Genomic DNA, 15,327 nt, shown 5'->3' on the forward strand with positions numbered 1-15,327 from the left:
TCAACAGTCTCAGTGCAGATTTATTTTAGAGCAGTCACTATTTCAAACCCTATTGAACCCTAACCAAATTGTGATCACACGCAAGCTTCATTTCAAAGACGGAACTAGCAATATGTACCTTAAGCAAGTATTTACATAATCATTTCGTAGTCATCATTTTTATAATTCATCTCTCGTCATACCATATTTTGACACGAACAAGTCATCAAGTAAAACTTTTACTCGTTGAGCATCCGAACGGCCTCCAGCTTTTTTCACTACTTGTCCAACCAGAAAGTTCTTAACATTTTTAGCCTTTTCAGTAATAAACTTTTCTACTAAATCTTGACGCTCGTCCAATACTTCTTCACATAATGCTTTCAGTTCTGAGTCGTCTTCATTTTGAAGGGAGAAATGTTTGATAAGGTCTTCGATAGACCGGCTGTCCATTTGGTTTTCAAACATGTAGGCTATGAGATTTTTCGCGTTTAGTTCTGAAATATGTCAATTAGTTAAACTTAGAAGAGCCTCTCCGAATTCACTTACTCGAAAGAACTTTTGTTGATTCTAAAATTATAATATCTGCCAGTCTTTCTGGTGTTATGACTTGGGGCAAGACATTAACTTCGTGCGGTTCCAAAATTCCCACAACTCGATCCGATATCCTGTAAAGATCAGATTGCAATTCTCTCCGGTTTGTATAGCTCACTTACCAAGAGGCTATCTTTCCTGTTGGGCCCCTCTTGCTAGCAACAATATTTTTGACCGCGTAGTAATAACTACAAAGGCCGTCCCTAAGAATCACTCGAGCATCCTTAAGCTGTTGTTTCTCCGGAGGTGCCATCAATTCGTCAATAAATGCATCTGGAGACTGTTGTAAGTTTTGTCGAACTTTAGAAGTCAAATCTGAAGAAAGAATAAGAGGTGGTAGTTCAGGATCTGGAATGTAGCGGTACTCCGAAGCATTTTCCTTAGGTCTTTGAACTCTGATGACACTTCCATTCCACCCAAGAGTGTGCGATGTAACTGGAGTTCCCTTGGCCTTCTCACTCAATTGACGATTATATTCAGCTATAATCGCTAGTGAAGCCTCCTGCGGGCTAGCCAAATTCTTGATTTCACATCTCTGGCCGCCATCAACGGAAACATTGACATCGACACGCATCGCGCCGGATTCAAACTGACCTGTGGATACACCATAGTGTTTAAGAATCAATTGTAGCTTGTATATGAATGCAGCCGCATCTGCAGGAGTTTTTATATCAGGTTCAGTAATAATTTCAATTAATGGATGATTTGTCCTATTGAAGTCTATGAAGGAGCTGTCGGAGTCAACAGTATGAGACGACTTTCCTGTATCCTGTTCCAACTGGATCTGCGTTATGCCGACTTCCAGCGAATTCTCTGAGTTTCTGTCTCTGCCGAGTAAACGCAAATGTCCTTTCGAAGCAATCGGATCTGTATTCTAATAAGTAACTGAGTTAGAGTCAATTCAAAGTCGCGTCTTCATACGATAGAACTGGGTGATCTGATAACCTGCGGGCTGATCAGCATAGAAATAGTGCTTGCGGTCAAATGAAGATTTGGGATGGATGTCACATTCTAGAGCTGTTGCAGCACGCAAAGCTAGAAGAACGGCATGATTGTTTAAAATCTTGAGTGTTGGTGAAGAATCGGCCGACGGAAAATCCATTTACTTACAGGTTGAGTACCTGGAATGGCCGCATCATAGAGTGAGACATTCAAATTTGGGTCTGCCTGGAAACTTGTTTCTGAAGCTATGATCCAATCAGTCTGTAGCACTCCTAAACAACTTACAGCTCATAATACCTGAAAACAGTTTTTTGTTTGTACTCAATTGGACATGAATTTCGAGGCCACATTTCAGGCCTGGATATTTAGAAATTGCCCGCACATTAGACGTATACTTCCGACATCCACTGGAGGCAATTATTGATTTTCTTGAGAAAACTGAAAAAGTCGCAAATCTCATTTATACTCTTGCTGTTTAGTTAATCTTTGTCTTTCCATTGAAATGGGAAGTGCTTCCCTGGAGGAGAAGTTTCCTTGAATCATTGGGAGTTCTCCAGCATCCAATTCGATATCAAGACATCTCTCTTTTTAAAATTTCAGCTTCCTTATTAAGGATAGGCGCCCGGAACATGTAGAAATGGTGATGTCTCCTAGAATAAAGCCTGTCTTAAGCTCGGCGATTCCAGCAGTTGATTCGCTCAAAGCGAGTGACTTTCTTTTACACAATCATGAATTTTTGCGCAGACAGATGAACGCCAGAACCGCTGCACAACTTCCAATATTTTCCTATAACAGTTTCGAAGGAATGCTGAGAAAAACTATCAGAAATTTGTTTGGCGAGCAGCGTCGAAGGAAGCTGCCATACTTGGATCACACTGGAAGACTCTTCACTGCTGCTTGGCGAATTCCTAGCCAACCGCAAGATCTGAGAACCGTCCAACTGGGAATTGACGTTCGACTTTACTCGCCGTCTGAACCAGAATATAGCTCTCGAAATCAATATTTTTTGCAGTACAGAGCTTTTCAAGATCAACTCGTACGGATATTTAGTGAAAGAACTGCCCCGAAAATTGTGACTTATTGGTCTCCAAATGGCAAGCCAATACCATTTGGCTTGGAGGCGGCCCTTAATCCCTCCGACAACGATTTCAAAATATCACAGGCTCATCGGGGTGACTATATCATACCCAATTATTTGAATCCCCCAATTTCTAAGTCTCCAAATGAGTATATGGATCTTGAATGGTTGACAGTTGCTTCCATGCATATCCCTTACACGGGCCATGATCATCAAGATTTGTTCTATCCTCAACGAGGAATAAAATCAAAACGAATAGTGACAAGAATGGTTCACGAATCTCTAAAAGCGCAGGGCTATACCATAGATCACTTGGATATGTGGATCCGATGTGTGAAAGCTTCAACTACAGATCTTGCGATCGAAGCTATGGGCCGTGAATTCTGGCCGCCATTTCTACTACATTATACAATGCAACGAGAACTTAAACACAGCCATTTGAGATTGCTCAAAGCTATTATAATGGAGCAATTTGGTAGTTTTAGTGCTGAAGATCAACTCATCTGTTGCCGACTATTTTTGCGTCGGGCACATCACAATAATCCGAAATACTTTTCTGCATTGGCGACAATGTTTGTCAAAATAGCCAAGGAAGAACTCCGCCGAAGTGATGTCTATAACGATTTGCTATATTTCATGTTTGTAGAGGTTGGGATCAAACACCCCAAATATATAAACTTTTACTTGGAAGCAAAGGATACAATTCTTGCGGATATGAACAAGCGAGGATTTTATCTGCAGCGAAAGGGATATCTTGCATTGATTGCCCTGCTTCGGAACGTTGAAAACGGATATGCGAAGGAATTATTCGTGACAATGCAGCAACACGGCTATCCCTTGGGAATCACTGGACAGATTCTCCTAAAATTTGTGGAAGCAGGGCCGACAGCGATTGCATGTCAGTATATTCCAAAAGGACCCAATTCTCTCTTAATTGCTGATGTTTTGACATGTCCCGACTTTTATACTGCTCTTGATTTGTTTGAGAATCTGCCTTCTGAAACGACCAAGGATGTCAATGTTTGGGATGCACTTCTTCAGCAAGTTTTAACGACCAAAAATATGAAGTCCTCTGCGGTTTTCAGTCTCTGGGATAAGATGGTTGAGAATGGAGCTATCCCTGATAAATATATTGTCGAAAAGCTGATGCGTGCGCTTAATACATATCAGGATGGAATGCGATTACTGTGGCTAGCTAGAAAATCCTCGATCAGGATGGAGTATCGGATCTTGACACAATTTATTCATGTGTGTCACCATGACACAGAGGATCCTCGTGCTTTGGATAAATGCGAGAAATTTCTAGCGTCGATCAGAGGTGAGGACAAGAGGTCCTTACGCGCACTCCAAAGAATACGGGCGTATCGAAAGTGGAAAATCAGGTCCTATCTACTGGATGGATTAAACTCAGAAAAGCCAGAGTCATTTGAGGCTTTGCGGGAATCACTGAATCCAAGTGTGAAGTTAGAATTTGGTATGACAGGACGATAGCGAAAAGAAGTCATGTACTGTATTTATGGGTTTTTTATGGGTTTTGGAGTCACTGGAAAGAATTATTGAGTAGATTTAGCTAGTTGTAAATTACAGTTTTATAATATAGATCTGGGGTGCCGGATGAGCTGAATCCTCATGTCCATGCGGATGAACTGAGAATGCCTTGCTTACGAACAGAATTACGGGTGATATTTAAAGATCCAGGATCTGTAGTAAAAAAAATAATTAATATACATAATTTTGATAAAACCTAGTTAAAACTGCATCAACTCATCGGCCCATAATTTGACGGATCGATCCCACCCACTACTTGCCACAAATGTATTATTAGATGCAACATCAGCAGCCATAACTTTACCATTATGACCCTTGAGTGTCTTCAACAGCACCCATGAATCAGATTTCCACATCTTAATTGAGCCATCGTATGAACTTGACAGGAGATAGGAGCCATCTAATGAAGGTAAATTAGGATCAGAGGTTGCACCAGGGATTTGGCCCGAGCCAGAATAAAACCGTAAATCTGACACAAGACTCTGATGTGCAGGAATAGTAGCCGATACACGTACTTTACGGATATCCCAGATCTTAATTGTCGAGTCACCAGATCCAGTTGCAACCTGATATCCATTGGGAGCAAAATCTACTCCGTATATCTCTCGACTATGGCCATCTAGAACCATGATTGTGCGACCGGATCTTAAATCCCATATTCGTCCAATCCCATCGAGACCAGCAGATGCTGCAAGAGCACCCGTTGATTGCATGGCAATGCAATAAACTTCTCGTGAATGACCCTCTTGCATAAGAAGTTCCTTTTGTGTTTCAATATCCCAGAACCGCCATGTTAAATCAAACGATGCAGACCCTAAATATCTTCCAGAGGGATGAAATGCAATACGACAGACTCGTGCCTCATGGCCTGATAAGGTAGCTAAAGGTTCTTGCTGAGTCAATGACCATAGCTTTATTGTAGAATCACCTCCGCCTGAAACTAAATTCAATGACTCCGGCGACTGTGACATTGTTGCCAGAGGGTGCCAGGCCAAACCACCAATCTTATCACTGTGTCCTTTTAAAGTGATAGCATTAAAATCTTTCATGCTTGGAACTGACAGAAGCTTGATCGAGCCAGTCCAAGAACCTGAGGCAATGATTTGTGAGTTGGGACTGATCCGCACTGCCGACACGGCTCGAGTAGAGGTGAATTGAGTTCCCAATAATAAAAATCGTTTTAGATATTCAGATAATAGTTTAGATTGCCGCGAAAGTTTTGTGAGCGGACATTTCGATTCCTCGACCAATCTCGCCCGAAGCAAGTTTGCCCGATGAAGAGAATACTCTGCGATATATCGTCGACTAGCAAGCAGGTCATTATCACCTGGAGTATAAAATTCTTCATCTTCATCAGCAATAGCTTCAGAGTTACTACCATTATCACTCATCATTTCCACATCCTCGTTATCTGCCTCTTGTAACCTAAGCAGTACATGCCGTAGTCGCGCTCGCCTGTCAGCCTTGTCCTCTCCAAATAGAGTTATTGGTTCTCCAAGTTCACGCAGCTTAGATTTCACGCGTCCATCATCGGTCGGTACAGCAATGCTTTTAGCTTTCTGTCTTCGAGATAGCTCGTCCAAGTAGGCTTGTGCCTTTATAGATGTTCCTTGAAGTGTATAGTCATTGTTAACTACCAGATCCTCGAGCAAGACGCCGTGCTGGCGCTCGCCGTCCACCTGGAGATCAGCCATATCCAGCTTTAAATTATCTCGAAGGATTTATAGACAATTATTTCCGCAATTAGAATCATGGAATTCGTCTAGGCACTGATATTATTATTTTCCGGTAGTTCGCCTATGAAAGGAAGCCGCAGAGTTGGTTGGGTCTAAAAACGCGTGGCTACTTTTGAGATCTACACGGTCGTATTTGATTTAAGTAATGTCCAGTCTGGCCGGGGTTTGATTTGCGCAATTGTGTATTCTTGTAATAATTACGTTGAATAAATTATCTGCAAATTTCAAGCCTGCGAAGTACGTGGAAGTTGGATTGAGATGGGCCCGAAAACACAGTCCGAAGCATCGAAGCGATCAAAGTCCTCGCCTAAGGACGCGAAAAACTCGGCGCTCTTAAATCAGTCTGCCGGCGTTGTTCCTATCCCAAAATCAGAATCAACTGTTACTGAAATCGATGGAGACATTCCTTTTAAACTTGTCGTGGAACCTCCGTCGGCAAAGGCTAATTACAAGGAGAACTTGAAGTTTAAAGTTGCTCTAATTGTTGTCACGGTGTTAGCTTTCTATACGCGGTTCTATCTTCTGAACCATCCAGATCAGGTTGTGTTCGATGAAGTTCACTTTGGCAAATTTGCAAGCTACGTAAGTTTCAATCCGCGATAATTGGCTCATTCGTTGTTGACTCCATGTTCAGTACCTACAACGTATTTACTTCTTCGATGTCCATCCTCCCTTTGGAAAACTTCTGTTTGCGTTGGTTGGCTGGTTAGTAGGTTATGACGGCGCGTTTTTATTCGAGAACATTGGAGATGGATATATTTCGAATAAGGTTCCCTATCTCGCGTATCGAGCTTTACCGGCTCTTCTGGGCTCTCTGACGGTCGTCGTAGTCTTCTTGACAATGAAGAATAGCGGGTACAGCCTTCCTGCGTGTCTGATTGCGACATCTTTGGTGCTCTTTGATAATGCGCATATCACTCAAACTAGACTCATTTTACTTGATGCTACTTTAATTTTTTCTATGAGTTGTGCTTTGTACTCTTACGTCAAGTTTATGCAGTATCGCAATAGAGCTTTCTCCTTCTCATGGTGGAAATGGCTTATGCTAACTGGACTCGCATTGGCTTGCACTATTAGTACGAAATATGTCGGTGCTTTTACTTTCTTCACAATTGGTATGGCAGTGATTATGGATCTGTGGAACTTATTAGATATTTCGTCCGGATTAACTTTAGTAAGTAAAATTTCGGTTAATGTTTTTTATATCAGTCACATCTAATTTTTTAGCGCCAATTTGCTAGACACTTTGCAGCTAGATTATATGCTCTCATTTTATTCCCTTTTATGCTCTATCTGCTTTTTTTTCAAATCCATTTCATGATTCTTACCAAATCCGGCCCAGGTGACGAATTTATGACTCCAGAGTTCCAGGAGACTTTAGGCGACAACGAGATGACACTTCTGTCCCGACCAGTTCATTATTATGATAAGATTACAATTATCCATAAAGATACTAAAGCTTTTCTACACTCTCATGACGCAAAATATCCTCTTCGTTACGAGGACGGACGAATATCATCTCAGGGGCAACAGGTTACTGGTTATTCTTATGCTGATACGAATAATGAATGGATCATTTTGCCGGCTATTAACTTCCCGGAAGATCATAGACTAGGACATGAGGTGAAAGGTGGTGATATTATTAGGCTTTTCCATGTCAGCACAGAAACATTTCTCCTTACTCACGATGTAGCATCGCCGTTTTATCCGACTAATGAGGAGTTTACGACAGTTAGCCCCGAGGAGGCTGCAGAGAAGAGACGTGAGGATACCTTGTTTGAACTTCGTCTTAATAATGGAAAAAACGAGGGTTTCCGAACCAAGGCTGGTTTCTTTAAGTTGATTCATGTTCCTACCAAGGTTGCCATGTGGACACACAATGATAAGTTCTTACCGGACTGGGGTTTCAGTCAGCAGGAAGTGAACGGAAATAAGAATATTGCTCAGTCATCAAACACTTGGATTGTTGATGACATTATAGGACTTTCCGAAGATCGAGGATTGACGGCACCGAAAGAAGTCAAACACTTATCTTTCTTGCGAAAGTGGCTCGAACTTCAGCTAGCCATGTTTCGTCATAACAATGCTTTAACATCATCACACCCATATGCCTCTCATCCACCTGAGTGGCCGTTCATGCTTCGAGGTGTGTCATTCTGGACGGAGAATAACTCCCGCTCGCAAATTTATCAGGTTGGTAACCCGGTTGGCTGGTGGTTTGCGACCTGTTCATTAGCAGTTTTGGCAGGCGTGCTAGTTGCTGATCAGCTTACGAGACGTCGTCATTTTTATGTTTTGGCAGAGAATGTTCGCAATCGACTGTATAACTCTGCAGGTTTCTTCCTTTTAGCTTGGGCGTCTCATTACTTCCCATTCTATGTCATGGGTCGACAGCTGTTTTTACATCATTATCTTCCCGCACAGCTCGCGTCTGCTCTTGCTGCTGGAGCTTTGTTAGATTTTTTTTTCACGAATCCTGGAGCATTTCCTGTTACGCCTCGAGCTCAGCCAGGTTCATCTAGAAACAAGCCCGCAGAATCATCAATAGTGTACGCTCCTGCTTCATTGGTCAGCTATCTGGTTACCGGTATAATCATCGGATTTGTGTACGGGGTTTATCTATTTTTCAGTCCGTTTACATATGGCTCTCCTGGGCTCGATGTTCCTCAGGTGCTCTCGCGCAAATGGTTGAATTTTGACTTGCATTTTGCCAAATGATGTTAGATCAATCCTCTAAAAGTTCATGTGAATTATCACCAACTTCGATTACATATATATATATTTACTTGAGACCTTATTATATATGTAAAACATTTATCTTTAATGCAAGTTGTAAAAGCTGTTTTGGTAGATGGCCTTGCGTTCAAGGTGACACGGCGACTATGCGTTCGAGCTCCCAACCTGAGTAACGGCGTTCGAATAATCGCATCAGTCGTCTAGCCAGGACCGCTTCAGTATCGAACTAGAGATCACAACTATTTTTCCTTTTGATCTTGAAATAGATTAACCACCTGGATCAATGGCTACATATGTGCTAGATCTAGTATATACGCTGACGTCATGCGTATCATGTTTCCCTTCGCCGACTTTATACATAAACAACCGCAGCTATAAGATCCAGCGCTTATTGGGCGAGGTGAGTTCGGAAAGATTGTATTGCCGCTGAGAGATATTATCGACATCTAAACATGCTTTGAATCTAGGGTGGCTTTTCGTATGTTTATTTAGTGCAAGCGCAGAATGGCGAGCTGTTTGCGCTGAAGAAGATCAGATGCCCCTTTGGCGCCGAGTCGCTATCGGTAGCTATGAAAGAAATAGAGAGTTATAGACTATTCAATGATGAAAGAATCATTCATATTGTAGTAAGGAATTATGTTGGCTATATTGCACATATTAATAATGCTAACTTTTTATATTTATAGGACTCGAATGTTGTTCAAGAGCGCGACGGATCAAGAACGGTATACATTTTGCTTCCGTACTTTCGGAATGGTAATCTTCAGGACACCGTGAATTCGAATTTAATAAACGGATCATATTATTCAGAACGCGATGCTCTGGATTTGTTTTTGGAAATTGCAAGGGGGTTACGAGTCATGCATCTGCATTCAGAGTTACCGGCTGGCAAATCACGCTCTAGTACAGTTCTTGAAGGTGATCATGAAGCTAATCAACCACTAATATTGGGTGAATCGCGGTCCTCAACTCCGCTAGTTAACCAGTCTTCCGAATCGGACACTTTTGCTCCCTACGCCCATCGCGATATAAAGCCGGCAAATATAATGCTATCCCAGACTGGTGTCCCGGTTCTTATGGATCTCGGTAGCTGTATGCGAGCTCGGACAAAAGTCACTTCCCGCGCACAAGCTTTAGAAATTCAAGATAGTGCTGCAGAACAGTGCACACTCCCATATCGAGCGCCGGAGTTATTCGACGTCAAGACAAACACAACTATTGACGAAAGAGTCGATATTTGGAGTTTGGGATGTACTTTTTTTTGTCTGCTTTATAGTTCTTCGCCTTTTGAACTCCAAACTTCTGAATCAGGAGCCAGTCTCAATTTGGCTATTGCTAATGGCCAGTACAGATTCCCGGAATCGCCTAGATATTCTGAAGTAACGAAAAATATTATACGGTCATGTCTGACAGTTGATCCAGCTACTAGACCATTTGTGGATGATATAATTAGTCAAATAGAAGGAGCCCTCAGTCAGCTTTCTTAACTTTTGATCAACAAATATAAATATTTGGAGGCACTGTCTATACTCGTTATCTACAATAAATTATACTAACAAGTCGGTGGAAATCATATTCATCACAGATGATTCTCCAGTTTATAATGCCTTTTTGTTCCGCAGAGCTTTGTCTGCTTCCCAAACTCCCCTATCCACAGCAGCAGCTACTGCTAAAACTCCCCCAACTACAGCAACAGCGCCTATCAGAAAGCTGCCGAAGGATTTTGTCCTGACTTCCCTGTTTATGACTCTCATCGGCGAAATGTCATACGAAAAAAAAACTCCGGGAATTCCACCTCGGGCATGCAATGAATGTTGATGGTCACTATCACGACCACCTCGGATAGGCCGTTCATGGGAAGTAACGGAATACTGGTTTGTCTCTATAGGATCTTTTTGTAACCGTTCAATGCGAGTCGAGACGACTTTGATGAAATACATGAAGTTGAATGACCGCTCATTTGTAGTTTTCTTGGTTTTATCAAGCGGGTTGATAATCGAATGATGTTTGGGACCGAATGAAAGATGATTGATTGTATGCGAAAATGTATGCAACACATCCGAATTTTCGTATAAATTAAGGTCATGCACATGGACATTTGGCGAGGTAAAAGATTTGCCCGGCGCAAAGTGGAAATTGCCAATAACCTTATTCACTGAGAGAGAACCTGCCATGTTGCAGCCTTCATGTTTGATTATTTCCAATCGCTTAGGATAGTCTTCCCGCTCACATTGTTCGACACCGGTGCCGTCCCCAAACGCCCAGCCAACTTCTTGATATGCCTTTCGGACTTCGTCACAAGTCTGACAGCATCGTTTGCCTTCTTCTTCTTTGGGAATTGCACCATAGCATGGACCACAGTATCCATCCTCAAGATGAAATGCCTTTTCCTGAGGGTTGAGATCAAGAGGATCTGATGCAATGACTTGACCTTCAGCGGAAAGACGTGTCTTGACAATGCCATGAGTTACTTCTGTCTGCTGTTCACCTGAAACGTCCATAATATCCAATGTAAGCATATCGCAAGGAATTATTGGGAAAGTGATATCTATATTGATATTCATCCGTTCGCCTAGAAATTGCTTGAGTGAGCCAAGGATTTGGATTGATCCAAGTGATGTCCACATACCTCTAGTCTTATCCACTATTAGTTCAGGCTGGTTATCTATACGCCGATAGTCTCTCCATTCCGACAGTATCAACAGAAATATCAAGATCAGTGCTACGATAGTCACCAACCCTCCCGAAGCCGTCCGCACACGCGCGTCTTCCACAGTCTTTGTGAACGCATCAAACGTAGTCAATCGTCGACGGGGAGCCATGGGTGCCGTCTGATCTGCAGAACAATTGTTTGCAGATTAATATATATGAAAAAGGTATTATCCGAAGACTCGTTCAAAATCCGGCCAGGCGTCAAAATTTGAAACGAGAGCCTTGGAATATGAGGGATGTTACTCCTCAGAATCGTCCAAGCGAACTACGTAAGTCAAAGAGAATTATCTGTTGTGGGCGAAATAATCGGCACATCGCGTATTTTGGTACTTGTATTACCCCGTTTTAGTCCACCCAACTTAAGTAGCTTACGCACGTGGGTGCATCATATTTCTGCTCATCGCATTGCAACCAAACCGGAAGAATACTACGGTCTGGGAAAGGTCTCACCGCACATTGCCAGATTCTAGCAAGCTACTTGAATCAGTTATTCCTGCCTACATACTCAATAATTTATTTATGTTCATTTGTTTTAATGATCGAATTTTTCTATGGCTCCCAGTTTATTTCGTTGATATCTCTTCAACTAGTCTGTATTTTAACTTGAGATAAGAAATATTTGAAATTCATCTGGAGTTTGACATGTTAGATTCTCAGTATCAAGCAAATTTTATTAAATATTCCATTACAATATTTGACTATTACTAGAGATACACTATACCACCTATTTAATTTAGGCTGTTATTTTACCCTTCTTTTTTTGCTTGCTATTTTCCTCCAATTGCGCAGATTCTTCAAGCTTTTTATGTAATCAACTTATCCACCCTCAATAATTCTTTGCAAGCAGGTTTGAATCATTCATTAGCAATCTCCTTCAGTTCACTGGAAAGGACTTAATAAATTTTATCTATCTTTCAAGTTATCTTTTATATTAGCCAGCTAGCTCAGAGTCACTATTACTCCTGCAAGTTAGAACTCGTTCGGCGTTCATAACTGAATACGAAGATTACTTATAAGCCACTTAAACTTCAGGATATTAACACGTTCCACAGTTCTTGAATTTGGGCGTATGGCTGCTCTACCTTCCAATAATCAGTCTTACTTCATTTACCTTAGTTAAAATAAAACACTGCTACAAACAGTCCGACTCAGTTAATCACGAATTCAAATTTCTCCATCATCCTCATGGCCTCAAACAAATTGTAAAAAGTAAATTTTTGCTTGATTAGTGTAGCGGTATCATACATCTTTCCCAAGGATGTGACAGGGGTTCGACTCCCCTATCAAGCAGCATAGTTTTTGGTCCCCTGTACAGGAGTAGCGAAAAGTTATGCGTCAATACCTATGTATTGTTAGTTTGTTCTATTTTTCTCATTTTGTATGCACAAGTGAGCTAGTTTCCAGGTTAGGATAACCAGTTTAGATGAGTACAATATAGCATTGGAATTGCGCCAACTCGTAATACAAGCAAGCAATTCTGTGCAAGCACGAGGCACCGCAAAGTAGTTTGGATATCAAGCTTCAATAACGAAATTACATTTATGTGTATACTAAAATATATGGGAATAATAAAAATAAATAATGAAACATGAAGTAGCACAAATAATAGAAATAAACACGACGCGCGAACTAAAACTTATACCAATACACGAAAACAAGATTTCAAGAAACTTGTAACAAGTCCTTTGTAACACCATAAACATTATATCAGCAAGGGAAATTTAGATCCCCCTTAAATGGTCTCTTCCTCCAAAGGAAGTTCGTCTTCATATTCAATCTCCTCATCGGAAACAGTGGCCTCTTGATACTGCTGATACTCGCTGACAAGATCCTGCATGTTCGACTCCGCCTCAGTGAACTCCATCTCATCCATGCCTTCTCCGGTGTACCAATGAATGAAAGCCTTACGGCGGAACATAATAGCAAATTGGTCTCCAATGCGTTTGAAAAGCTCTTGGATAGAGGTCGAGTTACCAACAAATGTGGCAGACATTTTGAGTCCTTTCGGAGGAATGGCGCAGAGCGCGGTCTGAACGTTGTTGGGGATCCATTCTACGACTAGTTGCGGGTTAACGCTAGCAATCTGTTAAAACTAATAGACTTATACTTACAGTAGCCAGAATTATTGGTTTGAACATTTCTCATTTGATCTTCAACCTCCTTGATGGAAACCTTACCACGGAAAAATGCTCCAACAGTGAGATAGCGGCCATGTCGAGGATCAGATGCAGCCATCATATTCTTGGAATCAAACATTTGTTGAGTCAATTCTGCAACAGACAAAGCTCTAAATGAGCGAGAACCCTTTTCTCTGTTAATATCATACAGTGCGAGTCCACCATCACATTGTAACTTACAGCAGCTGTCAAAGGTGCAAAGCCGACCATGAAAAAGTGAAGGCGAGGAAACGGAACCATATTAACTGCAAGCTTACGAAGATCACCTAAACAACATTACTATAAGATTAAAGGAAACAGCAAATTAGGCTAGCTTACTGTTAAGCTCTCCAGGAAAGCGAAGAGATGTAGTAATACCAGACATAACGGCAGAGACAAGATGGTTGAGATCACCGTAAGAAGGCTCGGTGAGCTTCAAAGTTCGAGAGCAAATATCATAAAGAGCCTAACTTGATTAGAAAAGCTGATTTGGTCTAGTGGAAAGCAGCAGAAACAAACCTCATTGTCAATACAGAAAGTCTCATCGGAGTTCTCGACGAGCTGGTGAACCGAAAGCGTAGCATTGTAAGGCTCGACAATCTTATGATAGTTAGACTCTTTACTTTAACCAATAAAATTCGATTGACTCACCGTATCCGAAACTTTGGGAGAAGGAACGACGGAAAACGTAGCCATCATGCGATCTGGGAACTCTTCTCGAATTTTGGATATCAACAAAGTGCCCATACCAGCGCCAGTACCACCTCCCAGAGAGTGAGTAATTTGAAATCCTTGAAGACAATCTGTTCCTTCAGCTTCACGACGAACAACGTCAAGAACTGAGTCCACTAGCTCTGCTCCCTCAGTGTAATGGCCTTTGGCCCAATTGTTACCAGCTCCTGATTGGCCAAATACAAAGTTATCAGGTCTAAAAAGATTTCCAAATGGGCCGCTGCGAACGGCATCCATAGTTCCGGGCTCAAGGTCAACGAGAACTGCCCGAGGAACATACTTGCCTCCACTGGCCTGTCTGAAATCAGAAATCTGCGGAGTTAGAACTGTTTGAGTAGCTACTAACCTCATTGAAATAGACATTAAGTCGTTCCATCTGAAGATCACTAGTTCCATGGTAGCTATCGAAAGAGTAAGAAAAGATATAACCGTATAAATCTAACACACTCACGCTCCAGAGCCGTCGATGCCATGCTCACCGCAAATTGTTTGCCTATGCTAGTTAAGTGGCTCAGTTCTCAAATTGATAAACTCAACTTTATTTACCAAAAAGCAGCACCCTAAATATTTGACGTTAGAAATTTGAATAAGATCAACCACAAATATAGGCATTATTTGAAAAATCCAAATATGCAGTCAACTACAGGCAGAGATAGTGAAGGCAGGGCTCCTGTTAAAGACTCACAATTTGGTTACCACATTGGCCAGCAGACAAATGGATCTAACGAAACAAAAGGTTAATAAATGAACTATAATCATAAACCGCAACGGATCAATTTGAAAATTATTGAATCTCGATTTATAGCATTAAATTGGTGTGGGCGGAAAAAAAGCCGACGCGTCTTACAATCTCTCTCATAGTGGATATAGCAACCAGTAAATCGTAAAAAAATCGAAAAAAGAAGTCAAATTTCAAAATATAAAAAGAGCGTCGACAAGGATAATTTCAATATAATTTCTTTCGTCCTCAAACGACAACTTAACGCGCTTGAACAGAAACAAATCAATAGCTGGATTCGGTTGCCTACGAAGAGCGAAGGGGCTTTTCCTTGTTGTGATCTTTTGTTTACTTTTCCCCAGCGCGTATACCCTTACCCCGTCATTACCTTATCCCAGC

The 15,327-nt window shown here is 41.5% G+C and overlaps 7 protein-coding genes and 1 non-coding gene across 8 annotated transcripts; 4 read left to right on the plus strand and 4 right to left on the minus strand.

Annotated features, from left to right (window-relative positions):
• Positions 1 to 159: 159 nt before the first annotated feature.
• On the minus strand, positions 160 to 1,972 carry V1516DRAFT_623110 (GatB/GatE catalytic domain-containing protein; the record flags this gene model as incomplete). Its single annotated transcript, XM_066919612.1, has 6 exons — positions 160 to 473; positions 526 to 644; positions 693 to 1,437; positions 1,492 to 1,633; positions 1,681 to 1,757; positions 1,810 to 1,972. The coding sequence occupies 6 exons, from the start codon at positions 1,970 to 1,972 to the stop codon at positions 160 to 162; spliced, it is 1,560 nt and encodes a 519-aa protein (XP_066778083.1).
• On the plus strand, positions 1,936 to 4,333 carry V1516DRAFT_673144 (uncharacterized protein). Its single transcript, XM_066921848.1, has one exon. It carries the CDS (start codon positions 2,150 to 2,152, stop codon positions 4,079 to 4,081), a length of 1,932 nt encoding a protein of 643 aa, XP_066778084.1. The 5' UTR covers positions 1,936 to 2,149; the 3' UTR covers positions 4,082 to 4,333.
• V1516DRAFT_673145 (WD40-repeat-containing domain protein) lies at positions 4,291 to 5,932 on the minus strand. Its single transcript, XM_066921849.1, has one exon. The coding sequence runs from the start codon at positions 5,830 to 5,832 to the stop codon at positions 4,339 to 4,341; it is 1,494 nt and encodes a 497-aa protein (XP_066778085.1). The 5' UTR covers positions 5,833 to 5,932; the 3' UTR covers positions 4,291 to 4,338.
• Positions 5,933 to 6,132: 200 nt separating this feature from the next.
• Positions 6,133 to 8,592, plus strand: V1516DRAFT_622628 (Dolichyl-phosphate-mannose-protein mannosyltransferase-domain-containing protein; the record flags this gene model as incomplete). The annotated part of the gene is made up of 3 exons (XM_066919589.1): positions 6,133 to 6,456; positions 6,509 to 7,048; positions 7,102 to 8,592. The coding sequence occupies 3 exons, from the start codon at positions 6,133 to 6,135 to the stop codon at positions 8,590 to 8,592; spliced, it is 2,355 nt and encodes a 784-aa protein (XP_066778086.1).
• Positions 8,593 to 8,743: 151 nt separating this feature from the next.
• Positions 8,744 to 10,153, plus strand: V1516DRAFT_273391 (kinase-like domain-containing protein). Its single transcript, XM_066918827.1, has 3 exons — positions 8,744 to 9,010; positions 9,078 to 9,236; positions 9,297 to 10,153. The coding sequence occupies exons 1-3, from the start codon at positions 8,894 to 8,896 to the stop codon at positions 10,095 to 10,097; spliced, it is 1,077 nt and encodes a 358-aa protein (XP_066778087.1). The 5' UTR covers positions 8,744 to 8,893; the 3' UTR covers positions 10,098 to 10,153.
• Positions 9,808 to 11,600, minus strand: V1516DRAFT_673149 (endoplasmic reticulum vesicle transporter-domain-containing protein). Its single transcript, XM_066921850.1, has 2 exons — positions 11,240 to 11,600; positions 9,808 to 11,182 (listed from the first exon to the last, which is right to left on the minus strand). The coding sequence occupies exons 1-2, from the start codon at positions 11,430 to 11,432 to the stop codon at positions 10,209 to 10,211; spliced, it is 1,167 nt and encodes a 388-aa protein (XP_066778088.1). The 5' UTR covers positions 11,433 to 11,600; the 3' UTR covers positions 9,808 to 10,208.
• A 941-nt stretch (positions 11,601 to 12,541) lies between these two features.
• V1516DRAFT_t25 lies at positions 12,542 to 12,612 on the plus strand. The gene has a single exon. It is a non-coding gene; the product is annotated as a tRNA-Gly (tRNA).
• A 144-nt stretch (positions 12,613 to 12,756) lies between these two features.
• Positions 12,757 to 15,231, minus strand: V1516DRAFT_673151 (beta-tubulin). The gene is made up of 11 exons (XM_066921851.1): positions 15,058 to 15,231; positions 14,896 to 14,931; positions 14,757 to 14,770; positions 14,662 to 14,703; positions 14,557 to 14,611; positions 14,130 to 14,504; positions 13,998 to 14,078; positions 13,818 to 13,944; positions 13,680 to 13,765; positions 13,434 to 13,626; positions 12,757 to 13,380 (listed from the first exon to the last, which is right to left on the minus strand). The coding sequence occupies exons 1-11, from the start codon at positions 15,067 to 15,069 to the stop codon at positions 13,055 to 13,057; spliced, it is 1,347 nt and encodes a 448-aa protein (XP_066778089.1). The 5' UTR covers positions 15,070 to 15,231; the 3' UTR covers positions 12,757 to 13,054.
• Between the last annotated feature and the right edge of the window lie 96 nt (positions 15,232 to 15,327).

This window comes from Lipomyces oligophaga (genome assembly GCF_038497815.1).
Source record: "Lipomyces oligophaga strain CBS 7107 unplaced genomic scaffold V1516scaffold_3, whole genome shotgun sequence".
NCBI lineage: Eukaryota > Fungi > Ascomycota > Lipomycetes > Lipomycetales > Lipomycetaceae > Lipomyces > [Lipomyces] oligophaga.